Below are 25702 nucleotides of genomic sequence, written 5' to 3'. Positions count from 1 at the left end.
GCTGGTTTAGGTTTTCTGAGTTGTAAGTTTTCAGTTTCTTTTCTCTCTACTTCTGGTCTTTCAGTTTAGCTGTCCTTCTCTCTCTTGTGTCCGAATCGTAAGACCCGTTCCAAACAGTAAGTCCCAGGAAGGCCTGAACGGTAGTGGCATTAGTAGGAGGGCGAGAGAATTTTAGGTATTCTGCTATCCTATGGAGTCAGCCTTAGGAGTTTCTGTTTACTTTCTTCTTTAGAAATCCAACCCCAGAACCTTGAGTAAAAATGAGTTGCTTATTTAAAACTAATTCTTGCAATTCTAGCAGCTCTAGAGCCAATAGTTGTCTCCCAGAGATAGTTAATGAAGAACAAGTTGAGTATGATAATAGTAATAATCTAGATTATAAAGATTGGAATATACCTAGAGTCCCCAGTCAGGACATTTGTAAGAAAAAATGGTCATTATCCAGTTTTAAGTCAACCACCCATGTCAAAACAGTCAAATAAGTCTATGCCTTGAGTAAAAATCATGAAACCTGTTAGTTGCTTAATCTTGAGTCAATACGAAAACATAGAAATGATGGAAACAATTTCCTCCATGTTGATCTAGTCCAAGTTGCTGTATATATGTTATATAAATATATATATATATATATGGGCATGTTATAATAATAATAATATACGTGTATATATGTATATTATATATGTATGTATATATACATATATATATTATAAAATACATATGTATATATACAGTTCTGATCTCTTGGACTATAGGGGTCCAAGAGATTTGTGGTCACTTACCGTTAGATGTAAATTCAACGGTTCACTCACTCTTGCACTCCTTTTAAGAAACTTTTTTGAACCATTGGATTAATATCCAACGGTGGGTGACCACAATCTCTTGAACTCCTGTGATCCAAGAGATCGGGACTGTGTATATATAATATATATAATATATGTATATTATATATGTATAATATATATATATATTATATATTATAATACATATATATATATACATATATACATGTATATAATGTATATGTGTATAAATGTGTATATGTATATTATAATACGTACATGGGTATAATTTATATACACATACATGTATATATATGTGTATATATATATATATATATATAGAGCTTCCATTGAGGGATCCCTCAAATTAGCTTATTTGAGGGATACTATTGTAGGGCCCACTCTGTATTGTATTTCACTAATCCAAACCGTCTCTTTTGTAGATACTCATTCAAAGATCATCTCTACAAAAAATCACTTGAATCCAATATCATTTGACCACTCAATTGAATTATTGAAATTTTAGTACTTTCTTGAAGCACCGTGTTTATTGATTTTGTAGGACACAATTGGATATCGAAACAGTTTTCGATTTGTCTAATTTTTTTCAAGGATGATCTATGAATATAGACTTAAAAATGAGATGGTTTCGATCGTTGAAAAAAAATTTATAGGGAACCCTAAAGGGTGTCCCTCAAATAAAATTATTTGAGGGATCCTTCAATAGAAGGGGACTGTATATGTATATATATTACATATATACATGTATGCTATTATTATAATATTAATATGTATGTGTATATGAGTACATATATTATACATATATACAGTCCTGATCTCTTGTAAGGGAACCCTAAAGGGTGTCCCTCAAATAAAATTATTTGAGGGATCCTTCAATAGAAGGGGACTGTATATGTATATATATTACATATATACATGTTTGCTATTATTATAATATTAATATGTATGTGTATATGAGTATATATATTATACATATATACAGTCCTGATCTCTTGTAGTTAATCTTCCTTTTCTACATGGACTTAGTAGTCCCTTTCTAAAGAGGTGTTTGTGGTGGACCCGGTATTAGCAATCTCATCTAAGACTAAAATTAAATGAAACAAACATGATACTAAATTTAATCCAAGCCAAGCCTGTGTACCAAACAACCCATTAAAAGTTTTCCTTTTCATGGAAACCACTACTCTGCAGCTGGTCCTGTCTACAGAAGGATTGTGGGCCATAATATTCCAACGGTAATGTTCCAGAAGGATTGTTGTCCATTTTTCCTCGACAAAAAATAAAAAAATTAAACGGATATGACTTTTTTTTTTGGGTGGAAAAACGGATATGACTTTGACTTCATGGAAAACGTCACTTATTTGCAACCGTACACGCGTCTTGTTTGACCCTCTTGTTAAACAGCTCCTATTAATTTAAGTAATTATTTAACTACAGAAAAACACCTAATACCCTCGGACGGCATCACATGTCAACATGTTTGGTAAAATCATTGCATCATTGAACTGCAAATGATCGCAACAGTCTATTCTTTTTCAACATTTCCATCTGTTAAAATGACTCCATGCCAAACGAAAACACCGAAGCACGGCGTTTGTCGATCAAGACCGAAAGTATAGGAGGTCAAAAAATATGCAAAAAAGAGCTGCATTTCTGACAAAAGAATAAAAAATGTTTCTAACCATCTCTGGGCAGCTACCACACTAAAACTATACTCAGTATACACACATGATACTTTGAGATGCAGGAGGTTAACCCCGCATGATACTAAAAGCTCCCCAATTAGAGATCAGTTATATCTGTGAGAAAACTTACTAATTACACTAGTAATGAATTGGGAAGATGAAGCCAGCATCAAAGAACAAATGGGTATTGTCCTCTCTCCTCCGTGAATGTAAAATTAATCCGACCACCATGAAACACACACGAGGCCCCCACATATCAAAACCAAAATTGAACTCTGCGATCTCTAGAGACTTTCTACACCTCTTGCCGACATCAAACCTGCAAAAAGAATGCAATCCTGTTAGTAACATGGAAAACTTATGCATACAACAAACTCATCGACTGCATATAACAAAAGGTTTAAGCAAACGATAATTTCAACATTCATGCTCAAACAGGGGCAAACCGAATAAATAGAGCACAACTAATTTCTCAAACACTATAACAGCATCATGACTCCAGGAAGCAACTAGGTGAAGTTCCAAAACCAATATGCAGACATCAATGTCAAAACAGGAAATAAAATAAAATTTGAGAGTTTAAAAGAAATTTGGTAAAACTTAAATTTCTTTGCATCAACCCACAATATCCATGAAGCGCATGGTAAACTTAAGAATCATTACCCCAACCAACATGAATCTGACCACATATGAAACTCGGAATGACGGCTCCAAATATAACAAGCTAGACAACTTTATCAGTATAATTTAATATTCTAGATACTTGAACCATATCTGATGTCACATTAGTTCAACAATAAGTACGGCAGTAGAAAAGCAAAAAAATATATGCAAGTTCATCATAATAATTAGTTCAGGCAAGAATTCAAATGCAAACCAATGGAAAACCAGAAATAAACGTGTAGGAAAAATGAGACAGCAGCAGATGCAGAGAGTACGGGGAAATAATCTGAAGGTTTGAAGCAGACGCAGAGACTAAAAGGAAATATACAAATTCCAAAGGTTTGAAGCAGTTGCTTGACCGTACGTACTAGCTCAGAAAGCATCCAATCAAGATCAATGGTTCTAACATGACTGAGATAATGAAAGATAAAATTTTAGATACATCAGGTAAACAGAACAGGCATTTCAAGTAATGACATACTTTATGCCCAGTGCCAAATAAACAAAACAACAGTAGTTTATCATTTAACTGCACAATGTATTGAGCATGACACGATCTGGAATATATTCCTAAATAATAGAAGGAGATGGTAAGATATTCCTAAATATCAATGATTAAAATTTACCTTGTCCCCCTTAGACTTTTTTCCCGTAACAAGCTGGAATATACGAAGGCCCCGGCTGAAAGCTTCATTAAACAATATCCTAGTCTGCATAGACTGAAACCCAGGAAACCATGATAATACTGCAACAGGAGTCATTACAATCACCCCGAACAATACATCATACAGTCGAGCCACAGAAACAACTGCGTTCCAAAGTATAGTGCGCTGTAGCCAGGGCCGGAATACTTGTGCTATCAATATCAATCCCCACCCAGTGGGAATGAATGCCAGAAGACTAGTGAAAATATCCACAAACTTGAACTCTGTGAATTCCAACAGGGCAATTATAACCAGTATTGCAAGTTTAATGACAAGAAATTGGACCAACCGATAGTAAATGTGATCTTTTGCTGCATATCTGTCCCGAGCATATGCTATTACCACAAAAATTCCAAAAGCCACAAACACAAAGATCCAAGACAACAAGTAAACAGCAATACTGGTACTTCCAGCAGCAATACCAAGCTGGTATACAATCCCATATTGGAAACAGAAGAAGCGGAGGTCTAAGATTATCTCCAAAATCTTTCCCCAGAGGCCAGTTGTCCTTAGATGATCCTGCTCCTCATACCACCATCTTTCCCAGCTCTGTTCAGCTTTTGCAAACACACTGCCACGATACCAAATCCAGTTCATGAAGTCATCAAAGTCCTCTACAGTCTTCAACCAATCAAAGCCAGAAGGATTAAAAACAAAGGGTGCCATAAACCATGACAAAACCAGGAACCAACTTGTGATGGTCATGGCTATGTAAACAAATGTGGCCTTAGCTACAGGACTATGTGATGCATAAACGATAAGTATCAAACCAAGTTCAATTGCTTTCACAAAATGACTACGAGCATAGAGTCTATAATTCTCTGCAAAACTCTTGTGCTGCACAACAAAGCCACGACCAGTCGCTCGATACTTTGCACCACCATGAAGAATAGTTCGCCCAAAAAAGTGGGTACGAGTTCCCATGGAGAATGTGTAGAAAACTGATGAAAGCTGGAGCTGCATTGTCAAGAAATCCCACACAGCTTGAAGGAACCCATGCTCAAGAGAATTCTCCACTATCATTGGAAGGGCAGTGAACAGACCAAGTTGGATAATGAACTGCTGATTTAAGATTGTACCAAGTGCTCTGTTGCTAGTATCATCTGCCAATATAGAACCTTCAATACCACTAAGAGCCAGATAAAGCCGGCCCCAAAGAAATGCGTACACAGTAAGAACAACCATCATTGTATTAAAAAAGAATCCCACAGTGGTATAAAAGAATGATAGCATCCGCAAGAAATCCAGCCTATGACCCAACCTATAGACATCTCTGCTGAGAACTTGCTCGCCGTTACCACTAGCAACCTTGGCCTCAAACATGGAAATTTGGTTAAACCCAACATCCCTTCCCTTGCCCACTTGAATGTATTCATGGTGTGTGACATTTCCACCACGCAATGTGCAATTAAAGCCAGCAAAAATATCTTCACTGATGTTAATCACCCTGGAAGCTTTACTGATGCCACCTCGAGTCAAGAACCAAAACCGGTCAAACACATCTGGATGACCATAATGCATTCGAATTTTCAAAGGGTTTGCCAACACCCGCTGTCCCAATGTGACAAAACTTGTTTCTTGAGCTGACATAAACCAAGCAAGTGATGAGACAGAACCAGTAAAAATATGCTCCCTGACTCCCAAGATCGTAGGCTTCCGTATACCATAATAGCGCCTATATTCTTCCAATAGATTCCGCATTTTAAGTGCCTCCTCAAAATAATTGTCTTGGTTCATATCAATCGTCTGAACTGCATCACCACGAGTGAAGATAATGGCATGATTTTGATTCTCTGGTTTTCCCTCTCCAAGCTTCAAGGGACCAGGCAACTTTATGCGGTAGATTTCAACTTCCTTCTCCAATTTCTGATCAAACTTCACAAGAACAGAGTAATACTCCTTCTCATCCCTGCCAGTTGAAACCTCATCAAGATAGGCAACTCGAAGGGCTTCATTGGTTTTCATCAAATACAAAATTTCGTCAGCATGGGGATCTTTTTTCGCCTTTTGCGTTCCGTATATCTGGCAAGCAACCACATATGTATATTTCATCAAAGCGGTTCCATACTCATGACCTTTGTATAACAAGTTCACATGACTGCTTGTTCTACTTAAACTCCGGGAAGAAGGTGACCTCTCCGAGGTCAAACCATCCAAGCTAATATCTCGCATCATGGAACCAAGCTCTTGAGATCCTTCCCGAATGTCCATCTCTGATGCCGAATCCAGAAAAGCCAACATCTTAAGAGCCCGATAATAATACATCATCCCCCTTACAGTCCGAGTAAGGGTCTGGCCTCTGTAAGATGCCCAAAGCCTAAGATCTCTCAACTTAGTTGTCCATATTTCATCGTCACTCCCCATTCCTTCTCGGCGCATCCTCTCCTTAAAATTTTTCCACTCATCAACATAAATTGTCTGCAAATAATACAGGATAGAAATCCCATCTTCATTCTCAGTGCGCAGTTGTTCCTTGTTGTACAATACTTCTTCACTGTAGTAAGGGGTCAGAACACTGAAAGCCATCATTTTCTCAACTTGGGGGGCATGGGGCATGTTCATAAATAAGGAGTTACTGAAGAAGGCAATTCTGCGTCTTGCCTCAAGGTTAACTGGGATATTTTGCATCGAGTCCCGAGAGGTAAGTATTGTGTGCAATCGCCGAACCTGCCGATAGAAGAATACATTATTAGGATCAGGCAACTCAACGGCATTTTCAAAAAGCAGCCCTGCAGAAGAAGCTGGATTACGAGAAGCCAAACCATCCTCCATCAGCTGTTCAGTAGTTCTTTTCTCCTTGAAAAAATCTCGAATGGCAATCTCATAAATGGCCTGCAGAGCATTTACCACCTGATTAGCATCTTTCTCAGGTTTGCTCAAAAGCTCAACAAGTTTGATCAACTTGGCATGGAGCTGTGGAAGCGCAGTCGTTTTAAATGTTTTCGTGAACTTCTCAATCTGAACAGAGTGATCAATTTCCTGAAACAAGACTGTCATAATGGAATGCTCTTCTGTGTTACGTTTGATAATGTCAAGTAGCAAGTGCTTGATGCAATCATAAGCTTCTAAAACAGCACAGCGCCTGTACTCATTCTTGCATATCTTATACCAGAGCCACTTATCAGGAGCATCTACCAACTCTTTGGCCTGACTAAGTGCCAGCAGCAGTTCATTGCACAGAAGAAAACAAGGCCAGCGTATAACCCTGACATTCCAAGAATTCTGTGGCAGCTCTAACAACTCAAGCTCGCAGTCAGAAATTATATCTTCTTCCCTGAAGATCAAAATTATCTCATTCCATATCAAGGCAAACTTGGTTGCCTCAACCTGGTTAGATTCGAGCTTCTTATATGGCCGTCCAAGCCCGTACCTGAGCTTCAACCGGTGGATAGCATCATTAAACTTACTCCTTAAAGTACCCCTTGCATTCAACAGTTGCTCTTCTGGCATGAGATTAAACTGAATTGCACTTGCAAAGAACTGGAATCTCAGCCTCAATTGCCCAATATTCCGTATCTCACCCAAATGTGCAAACAAACCCACTCCTGCCCCCACAAGAGAGGAGTAAATCGCATAAAAAATCTGCAAATCCATGAGGTATATCAAAACTATTGGAAGCCACAATAATCCCACTGCGAAGTTGTTGCTGTTACCGAAGAACTGATGCCATTCATAGTTCACATCCTTCATTTTTACGAGTGCTTTTGAAGGGCGAATCATGGGTTTAATCTGCATGAAGTAACTGAAAAAAAATTTTGTCGCAAGCACGAAAATCCAGAACAAAGTGTACTTTATATTGTCCACAAGGCCTTCCCTCAAGCCACGGCCAACAAAAGTTCTGCTCTGAAACCACCATGATAACATGTAAAATATCTTCCAGTTTGTGTTCTCAAGAAAATTCCGAACCCAAGGAAGAATAAACAGGACCAAGGCCAAAAGCTCTGGAAGGATGAAAACCGCTGCCACCAAAAGAAAATTCACCACACGCTTATTTGCCTCAGAGGACCACTGCCTATCCTGATTTCTCTGGGTCCATATCCTCCCGTAGAACACCCCAAAAACAATAATCCACCCCGCAGCAACTACGCTCTTCAACACCATCCTCACTCCAAGCCCCAAAGTCTCCCTTGAAACCAGACTATACTGCATCCCCACATCAAGCAAGGACTGCAAAAACCTGAAACCAGCCCAAGTGAAGAACACAGTCAAAACCTTGACCTGCACTTCCCTCTCCTCCAAAGCCTGCCACGGATACTCCCTCTCCTCCCAAGCAACAATAATAGCTGCCTGAAGGAACAAAATCAACATGATCCAAAGCTTGTCAAAGCTCCTAAACAAGTTCCAAAACGACCTCTGCTCCACAAACCCAGTCTTACCCACATGCCTACTCTTACTAGAAGTAACAAAGAAGTTACTCCCAATATCAACAGGCCATTTTAGCTTCTCAAAACACCTCTTACTCCAAAAATACTCATTGATATCATCATAGTTTCTCCAAACACTATGTGGGGCAGTCCCATTCTTGCTACTCTCAACCTCAGCTTTAATGGTCTCATAAATGGGTTTCACAATAGAATTCAAAAAAGCATTTTCCCCAGAAACCGAAGGCATCACGGGCTGACCCGTGTTCTCATCAATATAATCCTCCAAGATCTTGTTCAATTCCATGGCCATATTGTGAAAAATAAAGCACAAACACTCAGGCACAAACCTCAGATTCGCCGCCTCGCCCCAGATCAAGAGATACAGCGACACATACAGGAGCTCACGCCGCTGGTCAGAGGCAGTGTCACGAGGCCGGTCGGAAATCCAAATGTTGGACTTTTTCCCCAAATACGAGCACCACTCGGTGTAATTCTTGAGCAGCTTACGCCGGAACTTCCTCAAAACGGCGCCGTCGAGGGTGTCGATGTTGTCCGGGGGAGGGTTGAGGCGCATCTGAGCGTTGGCGAGATGGAGGACGATGTGCTCGCGCTGGTTGCGAACGTTGTCGTATTGGAAGCCAAAGAACAAGGCGAGCCAGTCGAGGAGGTCCATGTGGGGCTGCCATTGGGCGTATGGGGGACGTCGGAGGTTTCCGACGGCGCGTAGAGCAGCAGCGGCGGCGCGTACCTCGGGGAAGCGGAGAGAAGGGTGGTCAGCTAGGAGGTTGTGGACGGGGATGATGTTGTAGGGCTCCGAGTCCGGGTCGAAGGAGGAGGATTGAGTACCCTGGCGGATACTCATGGCCTGGAGGTTCGGCAGAGGAGGTAGCACGGAGAAAGTGTGCGTTGGGCGGTGGTTTTAGTTTTTCTGTTTTCTGCTTGCTGTTTTGGATTCTGATGAGGGTGAGAGAAGGTGGAAGAAGAAGAAGAAGAAGAAGGGGGCAGCTGGGGATGGTTTTTAACGTGCAAAAGGAATTTTTGAGGGAGAGAACGAGGGTGGAGGGGCGCGTTAAGGTTGAAACGCTGTCGTTTCATTGCTTTTTCCTTTTTCTGGTCCTCCTCTTTCTCTTTCTCTCTCGTTCTCTTTCTTCTGTTTTACCAGTTACCGTCTAATTTCAAATATTTTGGCTCTTTCCGTTAGTGGTTTTCTTGTTTTTTCCTTTGTTTCTCTTTTTTGTGTGTGTTTGTTTATGGTATGGACATACTGTGAAATTTTCAACTTTGGTATTTACCATTTTTCTGGCATTCACACGTGGGAAGTCGTACTGGTACCCAATTACATGCCAAATCGTGTTATTTTGAGTTAAGTTTTCTTATACTCTAAGTTTACTCATATATTTTAGATTAATATATGTTAGCATCAAGTTGAATAATGAAAATTTTGGATTCATATAACGTTAGTATAAATTATTCTAAATTAATCTCATCGTTGGTGAAGGGGTTTCGAACTTAGGTGTAAGAGGAAGTTCACTACTTCGGCCAATTATTCTAACCTACATATGATACATAACATTTATTTGGTAAACATGTTATAAGAAAAGTGGAATAGATTTGTTGATTGACTTGACAATTGAACCGACAAATGGGAAAAAGAGGGGAATGAAACGTAAAAATGAATTATTATTAGAGAATATGGGTTATAGTGATTTTTAGAGGACAATAGGAGACATTGATTATTTTTCAGGGGACATTAGCATAGTTAAACTAAAAAAAATTTATATAATATGTGACAAAAAATAAAAAATATGTACTGAATATAGCTACTTATGTGACGAAAAATTAAAAAAAGAAATTGTAGACCGACCCATGAGCTGAAGCACTAATGCCATGATTTATTTGCTAAATTAGGGATTCCAAGATTTATTTGCTTATATATTTGAAGTTCTAGAAAAGGTGACTGGTAAAAGGAAAAAAATTAAATAAAGAAAAAGAGAATCTAATACTTTATAAATTAAGAAAATGTTAATTTGCTTCTTTTTAGGCGCTTTTTCCCCTCACAAGGCGACAATCATTTGTATTCTTCTACTGTGTCTGTATGCGCTGCGCGTCTGGCTGGCGAATGTCCCCTTCCCAATCCAACGGCCAATGCTAAGTTAACGTCAAGATCTATTTATGTTAAGGTCAAACGTGGCTTCTTTCTTAAAAGATAAGAAGAGAAATTTCAAATTGAAAGGGCCGTTTTGGTGCTTCTGGAATCTGTCTAGGCCGGATCCTGTCTTGGAGCTGTATTTGAGGATTTTTTTTTGAAATAAAGAGGACAGATTTTATTTATAATTAGAAAAATTAGTGTATAGTTAGCAAAAATTTATATTATTAGCATGTCATCAAGTTATATTTTCAAATTTCATATTAGGTCAACGTCATATTAAACTTAATTGATTTTAAATAATAGGTCACATGTACCTTTCATCTGGTCAACGTCATATTAAACTTAATTGATTTTAAATAATAGGTCACATGTACCTTTCATCTGGACGTGCCCACCGCCACCTGCCACGACCCACTCACTGTACCCCTAAACCCTAATGGGACAATATGGTAGATCACATTCAATTAAATTGATGAGTTTTGAACCTATGACCTCCCACTTTGAATTAAGTTGTTTTTTTGCCAACGAAACTAAATCTCAACTTATGCTCAGTTTTGAGTTTTTATATTATTTATACTGAATCTTAAACATCAATTAAAAGTTTTTTTTTTTCCTAGACTTTCAAGCATGTGCATTATTACCACCTGAACTTTTTATTTTTATTTCTAACCACTTGAACTTTGTAAAGTGTTGCAATCCACCACCTATGTCTAACTCCGTTAAAGTTTCAGCTAAATTTAAAGGTATTTTCGTCAATTAACTATAACTAAGAATAATTAGGGCTCATTTGGGAGTGCTTCTTCCCGAAGCACTTATGCCAGTAGCGCTTATGACATAAGCGCTTCTACAAAGAAGCAATTTGTCGTTTGGATGTCACATTTAAAAGTGCTTTTACACTACATAAAAGCGCTTTTGATATTTTGTTGAGTGTTTGCCTGACACAGTAAAAGCGCTTTTAAAAGTACTTTAAAAAAAATTTAAAGAATCCCAAAATATTATAATAAAAATAGGAAATAAAAACCAGATATGTCTATAGAGTAGTGTCTACAGTATTGTTCCTAAGATTCAGCACTATGGGTGTATGGTTGATCTCCTAGGTCCAGCCGGACACTTAGACCAGGCAGTGAAGTTTATTGAAAGCATGCCTATCAAACCAGATATCTCTATACGGAGTTCCTTGTTGAGAGCATGTGGAAGCCATCAGAATCTAGAATTAGCCGAAAAAGTATTTCAACAGCTCATAAAGATAGACCCTCAAAATGATGCTGCTTATGCTCTTATTTCAAATATATGCAAAAGCGGGTAGGTGGGATGTTGCTTTTGGTCTTTTAAACGTTATCATTAATAGGCTTAAACCTATCCTCTCTAAATGCATATCCAAAAATCAAGGTGCTTTCGCTCCTGGTCGTTCCATTTTTGATAATATTTTGATTGCTCATGAATTGTTTAATGATTTTAAACGAAGGAAAGGGCTCTAGAGGAACCATGGCTGTTAAGCTTGACCTGGAAAAAGCCTATGATGTCCTTGATTGGGCTTACATTAAGACGTGCCTGCTTCAATTTGGCTTTAGTGACGGTTGGTGTAGTAGGGTTATGAATTGTATTACTAGTACGTCTTTTTCGGTTTTAGTTAATGGCTCCCCTTCAGGCTATTTCACCCCTTCTAGGGGCATTCGACAAGGGGACCCCCTATCCCCCTACATTTTTATCTTATGCATGGAGCCTTTTATAAGGCACTGTAATTCTCTTGCTCTTGTCTCCAAAACAAATGTGGGTATTTTATCCTCACCGAGAGGAGTTCGTATTTCTAATTTGGTTTTGCAGATGATTGTTTGATCTTTGACAAAGCTACTCCTGTGGCTGCTAGAAACATTAATAAGCTGTTATTATCCTTTTCTGAAGTGTCTGGTCAGAACTTAAATCTTCATAAATCTACAGTGTATTTCTCTAACAATGTTACAGCTAGCTCAAGAGCTAACCTCAGCAACATCTTGCAAATTCAACATAAAGCCACCATTGGTCGGTACCTTGGGATCAGTAACATTGTATTCTGGAAAGACCCTCTCAATGCCAAAACCATGATTGAAAGAATTAAGGGTAAGTTTGCTGGTTGGAAGGCTCAAACCTTGTCTCGTGCTGGTAGGCTCACCTTATTAATTAAGGCAAGTGTTTCTGGTATCCCTAACCATACTTTATCTTGTTTTAAATGCCCTCCTGAAGTCAGTAAAGAAATGAACTCTACCTTCAGGAAGTTCTTTTGGGGCAACCAAACAAAAATCCCTCCTGTTTCTTGGAAACATATTTGTGTTCCTAAGGAAATGGGAGGGCTTGGAGTGAGGTTGGCCTCCCAATTTAACAAGGCTGCCTTAGCCAAACTCGGTTGGATTTGCCTAACCAATGATTCTAATTGGTGGGCTCAAATAGTCAGATTAAAATACCTTCAAAAAGAAAATTTCTTAGCCCTCAAGAAGAAGTCTTCTCATTCCTCAGCTTGAATTTTAGATGCAAGATCAGTTCTTAATTTGGGAATCAGGTGGATTGTGGGAAATGGTAAGTCTATTCCTTTTTGGACTGCCCACTGGGTTTTTCCTTTCCCACTCCTTGACCTGATTCCTGGTACCCAGAGAAGTTCTCTTAATCTCCAGCTCGTTGTTGCTGATTTTTTAACTGATCAATGTTGGAACATAGTTAAACTTAAGGATGTTGGTGATGATGATATCTTGGACAAAATTATCTCTATCCCGCTCCCTCTAGCCCCCTTGGAAGATCAATTAATCTGGGGCCCTGACCCTAAAGGAATTTTTTCTATCAAAAGTGCTTATAATGTGCAGGTGCAGGATGCTACTTCTCATCCACAAGCAGCTCTTCTTAAGAAAATGTGGGGTCTCACCATTCCCCCTAAAGTCAAGATCTTCTCATGGCTTCTCATCAGGAAAAGACTTCAATTGCGAAGTCATTTGCACAGATTCCTCCCCCATATCAATCCGGATTGCCCCATTTGCAATTCCCACAGTGAAACTATTAATCATTTGTTTGCTACTTGCTCCTTCACTCAAAGTATTTGGAGCTGTACCAACATGGATCCCGCGTCCTTCGCTTCGAATTTCGACTTTCTCACTTGGTTGGGCACTCTCCCTGCTGGTTCTGCTCCTGATGGCCCCAACGCTCTCTCCAAAGCTCTTCTGATATGTTGGCAAATCTGGGAGCCAGAAATAACCCGGTCTTCAAATATGTTACTCCTCATCCTGTCCGTGTCCTTGATATGGCTGGGCAGGTTGGCTTGGAGTTATGGAACCAAAATGTCAAGCACGTGATGGGTCCTTCAGCCCCGCTCCATATCAAATGGAAACCTCCTCCACGGGGCTGGGTCAAGTTAAACTTTGATGGCTCTGTCCGTAATAATGTGGCTGCCTCTGGTTTTGTTATCCGTGACTCTGACGGTCATGTCTTACTCGCTGGAGCTAAGAACATTGGTGACAACACTATTTCAGTAGCTGAATGTTTGGCTCTTCGTGATGGCCTTGCTTATGCGATCCATAGAGGTTGGCGAAATATCCTTGTGGAAGGGGATTCAAAGCTCATCATTGATTGTGTTAAACAGTAAGCGGATCCACCTTGGAGTGTTTGCATCTTGATTCATGATATTAAGCTCCTCAGTTCTTTTTGTGGTCATCTATCCTTTAATCAAATCTATCGCGAGGCGAACTTCACGGCGGATGCTGTTGCAAATCTGGGCCATGGGCTTCACCCCTCTAAGCTGTGGGAATCAGGATTGCCTTTGAATTGTTCGGTTCCTTTCTTCTTCGACCTGTTTGGGCCTGCGTGCTCGCGGGGTTTCTGTTTGTAACTTCTTTTTTTCTTATAAAAAAAAAAAAAAAAAAAAAAAAAAACCCCCCAAGAACTTCTATCCGTGTAGTTAATAATCTGCAGATTTGTAGAGATTGCCATTCAGCCATGAAACTAATATCTCAGGCCTACAATAGAGAAATTGTTATCAGGGATAATTACAGATTCCATCGGTTTGTAGATGGAAATTGCTCTTGCAAAGATTATTGGTGAATTCAGATCATAATTAGCAACCTATGCTCAATAGTTTTTCATCTTCATCCAAACTCTAAAAATTTACAAAATCAATCAAAATGTTAAAGATGAAGGAAAATACATGAAGTTGTATATGTAATAGTACTTTATGTTCGGTCAAAAACTGGTTCAAGATTACACAACAACTCTGGTCACAACAGACTTGAAGTAGGGAGCCAAAAAGTCGGCTTATCAACCTTTTACATGAATTACAAGGAAATAGCACTTTGATGGCATACATCATCAACGTCTGATTTTATGGAAAGCAAAACTATTTGAGCTGAAACCAACATCCACCAAGACCATGAAAGCTGAAACACAGTTAACAAACGAGTGAATTTACAAAACGATCATCCATGGCTGCCAAGCGATGCACACAAACAGCTCTTTGTTTAAAAAAAAAAAAAAAAAAGGGGTATTTGGGCATTTAAAAAAATTAAATATGGGTATTTTCAGCATTTTAAAAAGTTTCATTAAAGGAGGCCAAGTGCTTCCCATGTTTTTGTCCTGCAGCGCTTTTAAGAAGAAGCACCTCTCAAGTGCTTCTTCCAAAACCACTCTAAGCGCTTTTGGATCTCACCCAAAGCGCTTTTGCAATTTTTGCTAAACACCATTTTTAAAAGACAGAAGCGCTTTCACACATTTAGAAGCACTTTTCGTTTCTCCATAAGCACTCCCAAACGAGCCCTTACATTATTAAAAAAAAAAAAAACAGAATTAAAAATAGAAAAAATGAAGCTAACCTCCATATCTCTCTATCTTTTCTCTACTCCATCGTCTTTATTCCACCAAATATCATACCAGATTGCAATGGTCCATTGATATTGTTGCCTTCCTATATTTCCTATTTATTATTTTTTTGCCAAAACCTTCATGCATTCATTTCATGGCTTGCACTATTTGTTCAAAGCTTGTCCTTCATTTCAATGGAAGTTTGCATATCGGAAAAAAAAAAAAAAAAATTTCAGACTTCAATTACTCTTACTCTTTCTCACCCTCAATCCAGCAAATTCAAAAAATTTAACATCAAAGCTATAATTTAAATTTTGTAACTTCATCATGGGTTTTGGGAAGGAATCAATTGCATTCCTAGTATATATAAATATCCCAAAAAGGTCCTAAACATTTTTAATTGACAAACAAGTTCTAGGCATGCCTAAATTCAAGTACCAAAATACCAGTGCAGTCCTTATATAGGACATCCTATAATAAACTCCAAATTAATTAGAAAACAGAAATATAACCAAGCAATTAAGTCCTCTATGATCTCTAAATCTTTGTCTTCTTAGCAAGAGACTTGAGCCTAAATTTCCTTGTTGTGTTGGTTGTCACAAAAGAAATGGGTTGTGATTCGATTGGCAAGCTAGAGCTTGGTTGGTATGTTGATGTATTTGCTAAATTTGGTTGAATTGTTTGTTCACTAATAGTGCTTGGTTGGCCTCTTGATGCCCTTGGTCTTTTTACCTACAAATGAATTCAGTAATTATAAACATATATCATATGCTTGCAAATGATATGTTTGAAAACCAATCAAGCTAAATACCTTATTGATATTGTTGGCACCACCTCTTTGATCGCACTTTCTCTTGTTGTGGCCTTGCTCCCCACAAATCACTAGTACGATTTAATATTTGCGCGACGAAAGTTTGCGCGACGAACAAAACTTCGTCGCGCAAAAAACATTGATGTGACGAAAAAAAAATTCCGACGCACAAAGAACACAAAACTAGCGCGACAAACATATTCGTCGCGCAAAAAACATTGATGCGACGAAAACAAAATTCCGTCGCTAAAAGAACACAAAACTAGCGCGACAAAAAGATTCGTCGCGCAAAAAATCCATGCGCGACTTAAATTTAATTTCGTCGCGCATAAGTAATGCATTGGCGCCAAAATCTTGCGCCACGACAACAATCGTCGCGCGTGGACATATTGCGCGACAATTACAATCCTTCGTCCGTAAAGATGGACAGAAAATTGGCGCGCTTTTTTCGGCGGGGAAAAAAACTTGCGCGACGAGAGACAGCTTAGCGCGACGAAAATTACCGTCGCGTAAGAAAACTAGGGTTACTTATTTTTGGCGCCAAAATGAAGGGTGGATAACTTTTTTTGCGCGACGGATTCAAGTTTCGTCGCGAAATGTATTATGCCGGTGCGATTTTGCGAGACGAAATTTTCCACCTTGCGCGACGAAATTTATGATATGCGCGACGATATTTATGTGCGACGGAAAATGTGTGTCGTCGCGCAAAAAAGCAGATGTCGGCACAGAAATGCGCGACGGAAATGTTGTTTTGTGCGACGGAAAAGTGCCCTTTTGCGACGGCAATTTGCGCGACGAAATTTCTTCTCCTTCGTCGCGCAAAATTCTTCTTCTTCATATTAGTATCTGCCATTGCAGAGGCAGAATGCAGAAATTGCATTCTGCCTCTCTCTCACTCCCCTTGCCGCTGCTCTGCTGTGAATTCAGTACGTTCGTTCATTGGGTATGTATTTTTGATAGTTAGTTTAAATGTATTAATGTAAATTCGTACTAACGCTATTAATTTTGTTCTCGTTAGGGGTATCTGTGATTAGTGATTAGTGATTAGTGGAGAACGATTGAGAAGGTATGTTATTGTAAAAGTTTGTTTGTTATGTTTGTAATTTTTTTGTGAAGTTATATGTGTATAATGTTGTGAAATTGTGCGTGACGTAGCACAATGTGTTGTGATGTACGAAGTTAATTGAAATTAACTTCGTACTTTTATTTTTATGTTTAGTAACACGAAGTTTCCCGTTCGAGATTAGTTGGATTTCGTGCATGGATGCGTAAGGCATGACTGCGGTCCAATTAATTCTTGAATTGTCCCATTATTTGGACAGTTTGGTAATGCATAGTGTTGTCACATAATCTTCGGCTACAGGATTAGGTTTCGATTGTGGAGATTTCGGTGTCATCTCGGTACGTTCTTCGGGTGGTACGTAGGTATTTATACCTATGGCCACTTCAAGAACTGTGTCGAGATGCTGCCGAAATTAATCCACGTCGAAATCTAATCTCATGTAGCCGTAGGTTACGTGACAGGACTATGCATTCCCGAATGGGATAGGGCCCTTACCGGAGGCATAAGGTGACATTATAACTTCGTATGAAGTTGTTGTGATTGTTGTGTCGTGATTGTGGTTTCAGGAATTATGAGCAGAAGGTGGATACAGAACCCGAATAGATGCGCAGACGAATACTTGGATGGAATCGAGGAATTTATTGAGTTTGCACGTAGACACAACCCGAGTGCAACTAGAATCCGTTGTCCTTGTAGGAGGTGTAACAACACGTTCTGGGAGACAATTGAAAATGTTGGATTTCATTTAGTAAGGAATGGAATGATTGAAACATATAGCATTTGGAATCTTCACGGCGAACAAGTAGACCATGCTTCGTCTTCAAATGCCCCAAGAGTGGACAATGTTGAACCTATTGTGGATCCTAATGATCAAGTCATGGGTATTATACAGGATGCTTTTCCATTCGCATCGACCAACATCAATCGGGAAGGGGAAGATGACGTGCCTACACCAATAGACAGTGCGGAGTTTGAACAGTATGAAAAACTGTTAAAAAATGCCAACCAAGAGTTATACCCGGGGTGCGAGAGCTTTTCCGTTCTCACTGCCATTGTGGAGCTAATGCACGGAAAAATAAAGTATCGTATGTCGAACTTGTGTTTCGATTACTTTTTGGGGGTTTTCAAGAGAATGCTTCCGACGGACAATTGTTTGCCGAAAGATCATAAACATGCACAGAAGGTGTTGCATGGTCTTGGATTGGGTTATGAAAAAATCCACGCTTGCAAAAACAATTGCATGTTATTCTACAAAGAGCATGAAACGTTGGATACATGCCCTATATGTAATGAGTCGAGGTTCAAAATGACATCCCAGAATAGAACAACTAAGATACCACAAAAAGTCATGCGTTATCTGCCCCTTAAACCTAGGTTGCAGCGATTGTATATGTCGACGCATACTGCCACAGACATGAGATGGCATAAGGAAAAACGGGTAGACGATGATGTGATGCGGCATCCTGCAGATGGGGAGGCATGGAAAGAGTTCGATCGAACGTTCCCCGAGTTTGCTGCTGATCCCCGAAATGTTAGATTGGGACTTGCCACTGACGGATTCAATCCGTATGGGATTCTAAACCAACACCACAGCACTTGGCCGATTTTCGCATTCCCATATAATTTGCCGCTTTGGAAATGCATGAAAAAAGAATACATGATGATGACTGTTTTGATAACTGAGGATCCTGGCAGGTCAATTGATGTGTACTTAAGGCCGCTGGTTGATGAGCTGAAGGATTTATGGACAAACGGTGTTCGCACGTTCGATAAATCAACTGGGAGGATGTTCACTTTGAGAGCAGCAGTTATGTGGACTGTGAATGATTTTCCAGCATATGCAATGGTTTCTGGGTGGAGCACAAAGGGTTATATGGCATGTCCCGTATGCAAGGAAGATGTAACTTCTGGTTGGCACGCAGGAAAAGTTTGTTACCTTGGTCATCGGAGATGGTTGCCATGGGACCACGAAGGGCGGGAAAAAGATAAAGAGTTCGACGGGAACACAGAGCGTCGCCTCAGACCTAGAGAATGGTCCGGTGATGAGATCTTGGAACAGCTGAACCGTTTGGATTTTGCTCCGTTCGGGAAAACAGTTAGTCGGACCAGACCTTCTACCCATTTGAACTGGACGCACAAGCCTATGTTTTTTGAGCTCCCATATTGGTCGAAACTGAAATTGAGGCACAATCTAGATGTCATGCATGTTGAGAAAAATGTATTCGACACATTGGTGGGCACGATTCTAGATATCGAGGGGAAGACGAAGGACACGATCAAAGCTCGGCTTGATTTGGAAAGAATGGGCATACGAAGGGGTTTATGGATGAATAGGGACAGTGATAAAGCTAGAAGGGATCTTGCATTCTTTTCTATGAAACCGAATGACAAAAAAGAGTTTCTAAAGTTTGTATCGTCTGTCAAATTTCCCGATGGGTATGTTTCTAATATCGCACGTTGCGTGAATGTCGATGGGGGTAAATTTACTGGACTTAAGAGCCATGACTGCCATGTGTTTATGCAACGCCTACTTCCTGTGGGTATTCGACACCTACTGCTGGAAGATGTGGTGAAGCCAATCATCTTGTTATCCAGATTTTTTTCCCAACTGACGGCAAAAACATTGCGAAGGACAGACATGTTTCAGTTGCGCCATGACATTGTCCAAGTCCTATGCAAGTTTGAGATGATATTTCCTCCAGCTTTCTTCACAAGTATGATGCACGTGATGGTTCACTTGCCAGAAAAGGCATTGCTTGCTGGTCCTGTCAACTATCGCTGGATGTATCCAATAGAAAGGTATATAATCCTTTTCGTTTGTGTATGCATCATTATCACAGGCTTGCTAATTTGTATCATATCTTTTTATTTTGACAGGCTTCTCGGAGAGTTGAAAAAAGTGTACGCAACAGGACGAAGCCCGAAGGATCAATTGTAGAGGCTTGGGTTCAATATGAGTCGCTTACTTTCTGTGGAATGTATTTACAAGATGTGGAGACGGCTTTCAATCGTCCTCAGCGTAATAACGACGGAGGTATGAGAAAGGAAAAACTTTCTGTTTTTGCCCAAAGCGCACGGCCCTTTGGAGATCCTGGACGAGGGGAGTCGTTTTCTAGAAATGACATGGAAGTAGCGCATTGGTTCGTACTGAACAATTGTGATGAGATAATGGCATACTTAGATGAGCATGAAGAGATGATGAAGCGAGAACATCCATCACATTTAGTTGCCCAGAAACAACGTGAATTATTTCCACAATGGTTTTTGGAATCTGTAAGTTATAAGTGTTTTGTATTTGACAAATATAAATTGTAGTATTTAATTTTTTCAGACTAACATGTGAATGGTTTTCTATTATATTAGGTGAATAAGTTGAAATCATCGAATTCCCCCACTTACAGTGATGAGTTATATAACTTGGCCTTCGGCCCGATTCGCGCTGAATTGTTTTCGGGTTGTTATATTAACGGTGTTAAATTTTTGGGGGCTGCACGAGATGACAAGTTGTGTACGCAAAACAGCGGTGTCCATGTCCCAGGTGGAGGCGAAAGTACAAACATTGATTTCTATGGCAAACTCACAAATGTCGTGCAATTGCTTTACAAAGATCGATACCAAGTCATCATGTTTAAGTGTCGATGGTTCGATACCAACCCAAATAGGGCGGGCAGTGTTAAAATCGACCATGGAGTACTATCTGTGAACATTAACAGAACTTGGTATGATGACGACCCTTACATTTTGGCGAACATGGCAACACAAATTGTGTATCTAGATGACCCTAAAGCCGGGAGCAGTTGGAAAGTTGTTCAGAAGATGGATCATAGGAACGTGTATGCTATACCAGAACTAGACCTAACTGACAACGACGTCGATAATGTGGCTGACCAACGTTTAGAATCATCAATGGAAATTGATGCGGAAACACTTCGAGATACACATGTTATACAAGAACCGTTTCAAATCCAAGGAGTGTCTTCAATTGAAATACCGATTCAGTCAATTACAATTGACCTCGGGGATCTTCCAAGATTCGATGTTGCAGTGGGCATGAGCAGCGAAGATGATGTAGTTATAGTAGACGAGGAGGAGGAGGATTGGGAGACCGAAAGTGATGATAGCGACGATAACGAAAGTTATTATAGTTCAGATGATGAATAATTACATTTGTTCTAATTTTATTATGTTAGTGTACAGACTTTGTGTAATACAAATGTTTGAATATATATAGTACAAATATCCAAACCTTATATATGTGCACAACTCAAACTTTATTCAAATAAATTTAGTTATAACACATTTGTAAATCAATTTATCCAAACCCTTTTAATAATCATTTTTAATTTTTGTTTTTGACAAAACACATTTATAAAATGAAAATGATACAAAATTTGTTATAAAACATTGATTGATCAATAAATATATCCAATCATTTTTATACAAAGTATGAAAACTATTGACAATAAACATTTTTCAAAACTGAAAACCCTTGCGAGACGAAGTGTTTGCGCGACGGAGGAAAACTCGTCGTGCAAAGTTTGCGCGACTCAAAATACACTAGTCGCGTGAAGTTAATTAATTGCGCGACAAAGAGTCCCCCGTCACGCGCTAAAGTTTGCGCGACGATAAACATATGTTCGTCGCGCAATATATATTATTTTATAATATATATTATATATACACATATATATTTGAAATTGACGATCGAGTTAGAGTATTGTTTCATATAGGGTCCTGGAGTGTGGGTGTAAAAATTCATCAAAATCGGAATTAAAATAACCGTTAAATCATGAGTTATCATTTATAACCGTTCAAAAGTTTTGTCCCGTTACTTGATCTCTGAATGTTTTTTTTTTTTCGATTTTTGGGGTCTAAGATCTCGAAGTACAAATAAACGAGTTTGACGGCTGGATTGCTGAAACAACTTTCGTAGAATGCGTTTGGCATAGCAACCATATATTCACAAACAATAACTAGTTTACTTATACATTCGTTAAACATAACATAACATGATGTCATATCACCCTAGTGTAAACATCTGAAATTGAAGATCAAATTGACCAATTGTATTCATATAGGGTAAAGAAAAGTAGCTGCAAAAAATTACACAAATCAGAGCTAAAATAACCGTTAAATCTTGACTTTTCATTTACAACCGTCGACAAGTTTCGTCCTGTTACTCTATCTCTGAATGTTTGTTTTTTTCGATTTTTGGCATATACGATCTCGAAGTGTAAAAAAACAATTTTGCCGGTTGGATCATGAAAACTAGTTTCGGGTTTAGGGTTTCTGCGGTTTAGGGTTTAGGGTTTACGGTTCATGGTTTGCGCGACGAATAACCTTGTTTGGTCGCACAAAGTGTGTTCTTCGTCGCGCAATATAGCCACAACTTTCACATTTCAGTCTCTCCCTCCTCGGATACTTAGCGAAATTTTTTTTTGGAAGGTTTTGGCGACGCTGTACGTATGCGTCGCGCAAGAGTTCAATCTCGCCCCCAAACCCTAAACCCTAAACCCTAAACCCCAATTTTTTGGCGGCCAGCCAACATTGCGCGACAAAGTAAGTCGTTCTGCGTCGCGCAAGATTCAATCTCGCCCCCAAACCCTAAACCCTAAACCCCAATTTTTTGGCGGCCTGCCAACATTGCGCGACGAAGTAAGCATTTCTGCGTCGCGCAAGAATTCAATCTCGCCCGCGAAACCCTAAACCCCAAATTTTTGGCGGACTGCCAACATTGCGCGACGAAGTAAGTCATTTCTGCGTCGCGCAAGAATTCAATCTCGCCCGCGAAACCCTAAACCCCAAATTTTTAGGCGGACTGCCAACATTGCGCGACGAAGTTAGTAATTTCTGCGTCGCGCAAAAACTATATTTTAACATTGCGCGACGGAAGATATATTTTTTTCGTCGCGCATGGGTCATTTAAAATTTCTTGCGCGACGAAAGCTCTTGTTCGTCGCGCAAAATCGAATAAAATTTCAGAAACCACGCGATGGCCTCCTTCTTCCCCAGTTTCTGAAAATCCTCAGCTCCGCCGTCTCTCTCCCCGCCGCCGCCGCTGCCTCCTACCCCGGTGGAATTGGACCGCGCCCGCGACGAAGGTGGTACCCCCGAGCTCCCCCGCCGTCACCGTCGAGCCAGCCGCCGCGTTTTCTTCGGTTTTGGCCGAATCTCCTCCGCCGTGATTCTCCCTCCTCCGGCGACCAATTCCGCCACCTCAGGTATGGTTTCTGTCCTATTTTTCATGCTTTAGCTGAATGTTGGGTAGGATTTGTGAATTTGTTGCACTAGGCCGCTTAATTTGAAACCCTAAGTTTTGGCCGGATTTTGATTTTCAATTCCGGCCACTTCCGGCCATTTTTCGGGGTATGCCCGAGAACAAAAGTGGCTCCAATTGATGTTTTGAACCTAGGGTAGGAACCTTGGCCCTTAGTTTTAAGAATTTTTCGGCGATTGGTATCGCTTTGGACACCCGCTGGAGGCGGCGCGTGGGCGGCGCGTGGCTGACTGCAGCCACCTGAATTAGGTCCTACTGCAATCCTGTAGTTGTCACGAGCGCATAGGTGTTTTCGGATTGGAATTTGGTTACCGTTTGCGTCTCGAATGGATTTTGCCGATTGTGCGATTTCGGGGTTGTTATGTTCGGACCGTTGGATCGAACTCAAACTCACGTATGGTGTACCTTGTATTTCTTGGATCGTCTACGATTCGACGGATCGTGGATCGGAGTCCCGGATACTCCTAACTCGCAAACCCTAGGTCAATAATGTGAATAAAATTGTATGTGTTTTCATATATTTGTATGTGTATTAATGAAATTGTGAAGATGTCAGACCTGATTACACGTCGTAGGGCGGTGACGACCACGCAGGGTTCGGAGCCCCCGACTCAGCTGACAGCTGCTGCCACTGCGCCAGCATTGATGGACCACTTGGCAGTTGGGCCTGCGGGGTCCCAGGCGCCTGCCTCATCAGCGTCATCAGTGGCGCAGCCTGTTTGCGCCAGGCGGCGTCATCGGCCCGCCAACACCACCGACGCCACATCCACTTCGGGGTCACAGCCAGGTATAGTTTTCCTTTTTCTCCATTTAATTTTATTGTTATTTCTTGTTTTTGTGTGTGTGTGTGTGTGTGTATTTGATTGTTCAATTTGTTATTTATTTAACATTCATGTCATCCTTCTTTGCAGCCAAGAAGAACACCCGAGGGCCGTGTCGGCAGTTGAAGACGGCTAAGGTCACCCGGGTGACCAACAGTCGTATTAACATCGGATACGACGAGCGACATCGGGCTGCACCGACGGCGGAGTTGCATAGCTCCTTGGCCCACGACATTGGTCATGTCATTCGGAGCCATTGTCCGATGCAATGGAAGTCTTGGAAGGTGATGCCTGACGAGACCAAGACGGAGGTTCGCGGCCAGTTGTCGGTATGTAGGCCTTTTCATTCTTTTTCTTTCAAACGTTAAATTTATATTATTTAAATGTATGTAATTAATTTATTGCAGACGAACTACAACTTGGAGGACCTTGATGAAGAGTCGTTGGCGTACGTCAACAGACTCTTCTCTAAGAGGTACAAGCAATGGAAGAGCGACTTGCACCACCATTTTGAGGCGTTCGATGATCCGCAAGTCGCCCTTCAAGAGGGGTGCCCGAAAGAGCTTGAGGGGCGGGAGGATAGTTGGGCGTGGCTCCGCGCTCATTTTCAGGCGCCCGCTTTTGTGGTAATTTTTTATATTTATTTTTATTTTCTTACTAATGTTTATTTACTTTTTTTTATTTAATTTAAATTTCAACTAATACATTTTATTTTTTGTATAACAGAATAAAGCCAAAGTCAATAAGGGCAATAGGAAGAAGAAGACTCTTCTCCATCATTCGGGTTCCATGCCCTTCTCCTATAGGATGGATGCCCGGCGTCAGGTAATAATAAAATAATTGTTTTTATTTTTTAATTTTTAATTATTCTTAATTTATTTTTTCGTTCTAATATTTTTCTTCTTTTGTTCAATTTAGGGAGGGTCCAAATTCCCAGAGATCGACGTATTTGGCGACGTTTATGTTCGACCTGGGAATGAATTAGCCGAGTCCCTTCATGTAAGTGTTATTTATTTTTAATTCTTATGTTACGCATTCAACTTTAAAGGTTATTATATGAATGTTTGAATTTATATTTTATGTTATGCTCAACAGACGACGATGGTGGAGAGGAGCCAGTTGGTTCTTCAGGAGTCTGCCTCCCAACTTCCTCCCGATACTCCGCTCGAGTCTGTGGATCCTCCACAGGATGCTGGGTTTCAAATCTTGACTGAGACATTGGATCAGACTCTAGGGAGGAGACCGGGGACATATTGTCGAGGGATGGGGAATGCCAGGCGGAGGGAACCCAGACCCAGTTCATCAGCGCAGTCAAACAGTCAGGTCACTGCTTTGACAGCAGAGGTGGCCACTCTTCGGAGCCAGATGTCGGTCATTCTGCAGTCCCTCGTACAATCCGGCATTCCAGTCCCAAATTTTAATGTGCCGACCTCCCAGCCCGTCCATCCCGAGCATCCCCACCAGATGTCGGCCCGTGTAGATCCCCAGACCTCTGAACCGCATGTGCCAGACGATAATGTAGATTTTGGAACATTATTCGATTAGTTTTTTTT

General features: G+C 40.3%; 1 protein-coding gene and 1 non-coding gene across 2 annotated transcripts; both read right to left on the bottom strand.

Annotated features, from left to right (window-relative positions):
* Positions 1-2416: 2416 nt before the first annotated feature.
* On the bottom strand, positions 2417-9208 carry LOC117621058 (callose synthase 12). Its single transcript, XM_034351319.1, has 2 exons — positions 3775-9208; positions 2417-2804 (listed from the first exon to the last, which is right to left on the bottom strand). The coding sequence occupies exons 1-2, from the start codon at positions 9076-9078 to the stop codon at positions 2799-2801; spliced, it is 5310 nt and encodes a 1769-aa protein (XP_034207210.1). The 5' UTR covers positions 9079-9208; the 3' UTR covers positions 2417-2798.
* Positions 6052-6131, bottom strand: LOC117623640. Its single transcript, XR_004585169.1, has one exon. It is a non-coding gene; the product is annotated as a small nucleolar RNA J33 (small nucleolar RNA).
* Positions 9209-25702: the final 16494 nt, after the last annotated feature.

The sequence above is a fragment of the Prunus dulcis genome, chromosome 3 (assembly GCF_902201215.1).
Source record: "Prunus dulcis chromosome 3, ALMONDv2, whole genome shotgun sequence".
Classification (NCBI taxonomy): Eukaryota; Viridiplantae; Streptophyta; class Magnoliopsida; order Rosales; family Rosaceae; genus Prunus; species Prunus dulcis.
Note: the sequence above shows the minus strand (reverse complement) of the source record. Positions and strands in the feature narration are given on the sequence as shown.

What these genes read in the sequence shown, in the direction of transcription:
- LOC117621058 (XM_034351319.1), bottom strand. Translation starts at nt 9,078, where the DNA reads ATGAGTATCCGCCAGGGTACTCAATCCTCCTCCTTCGACCCGGACTCG.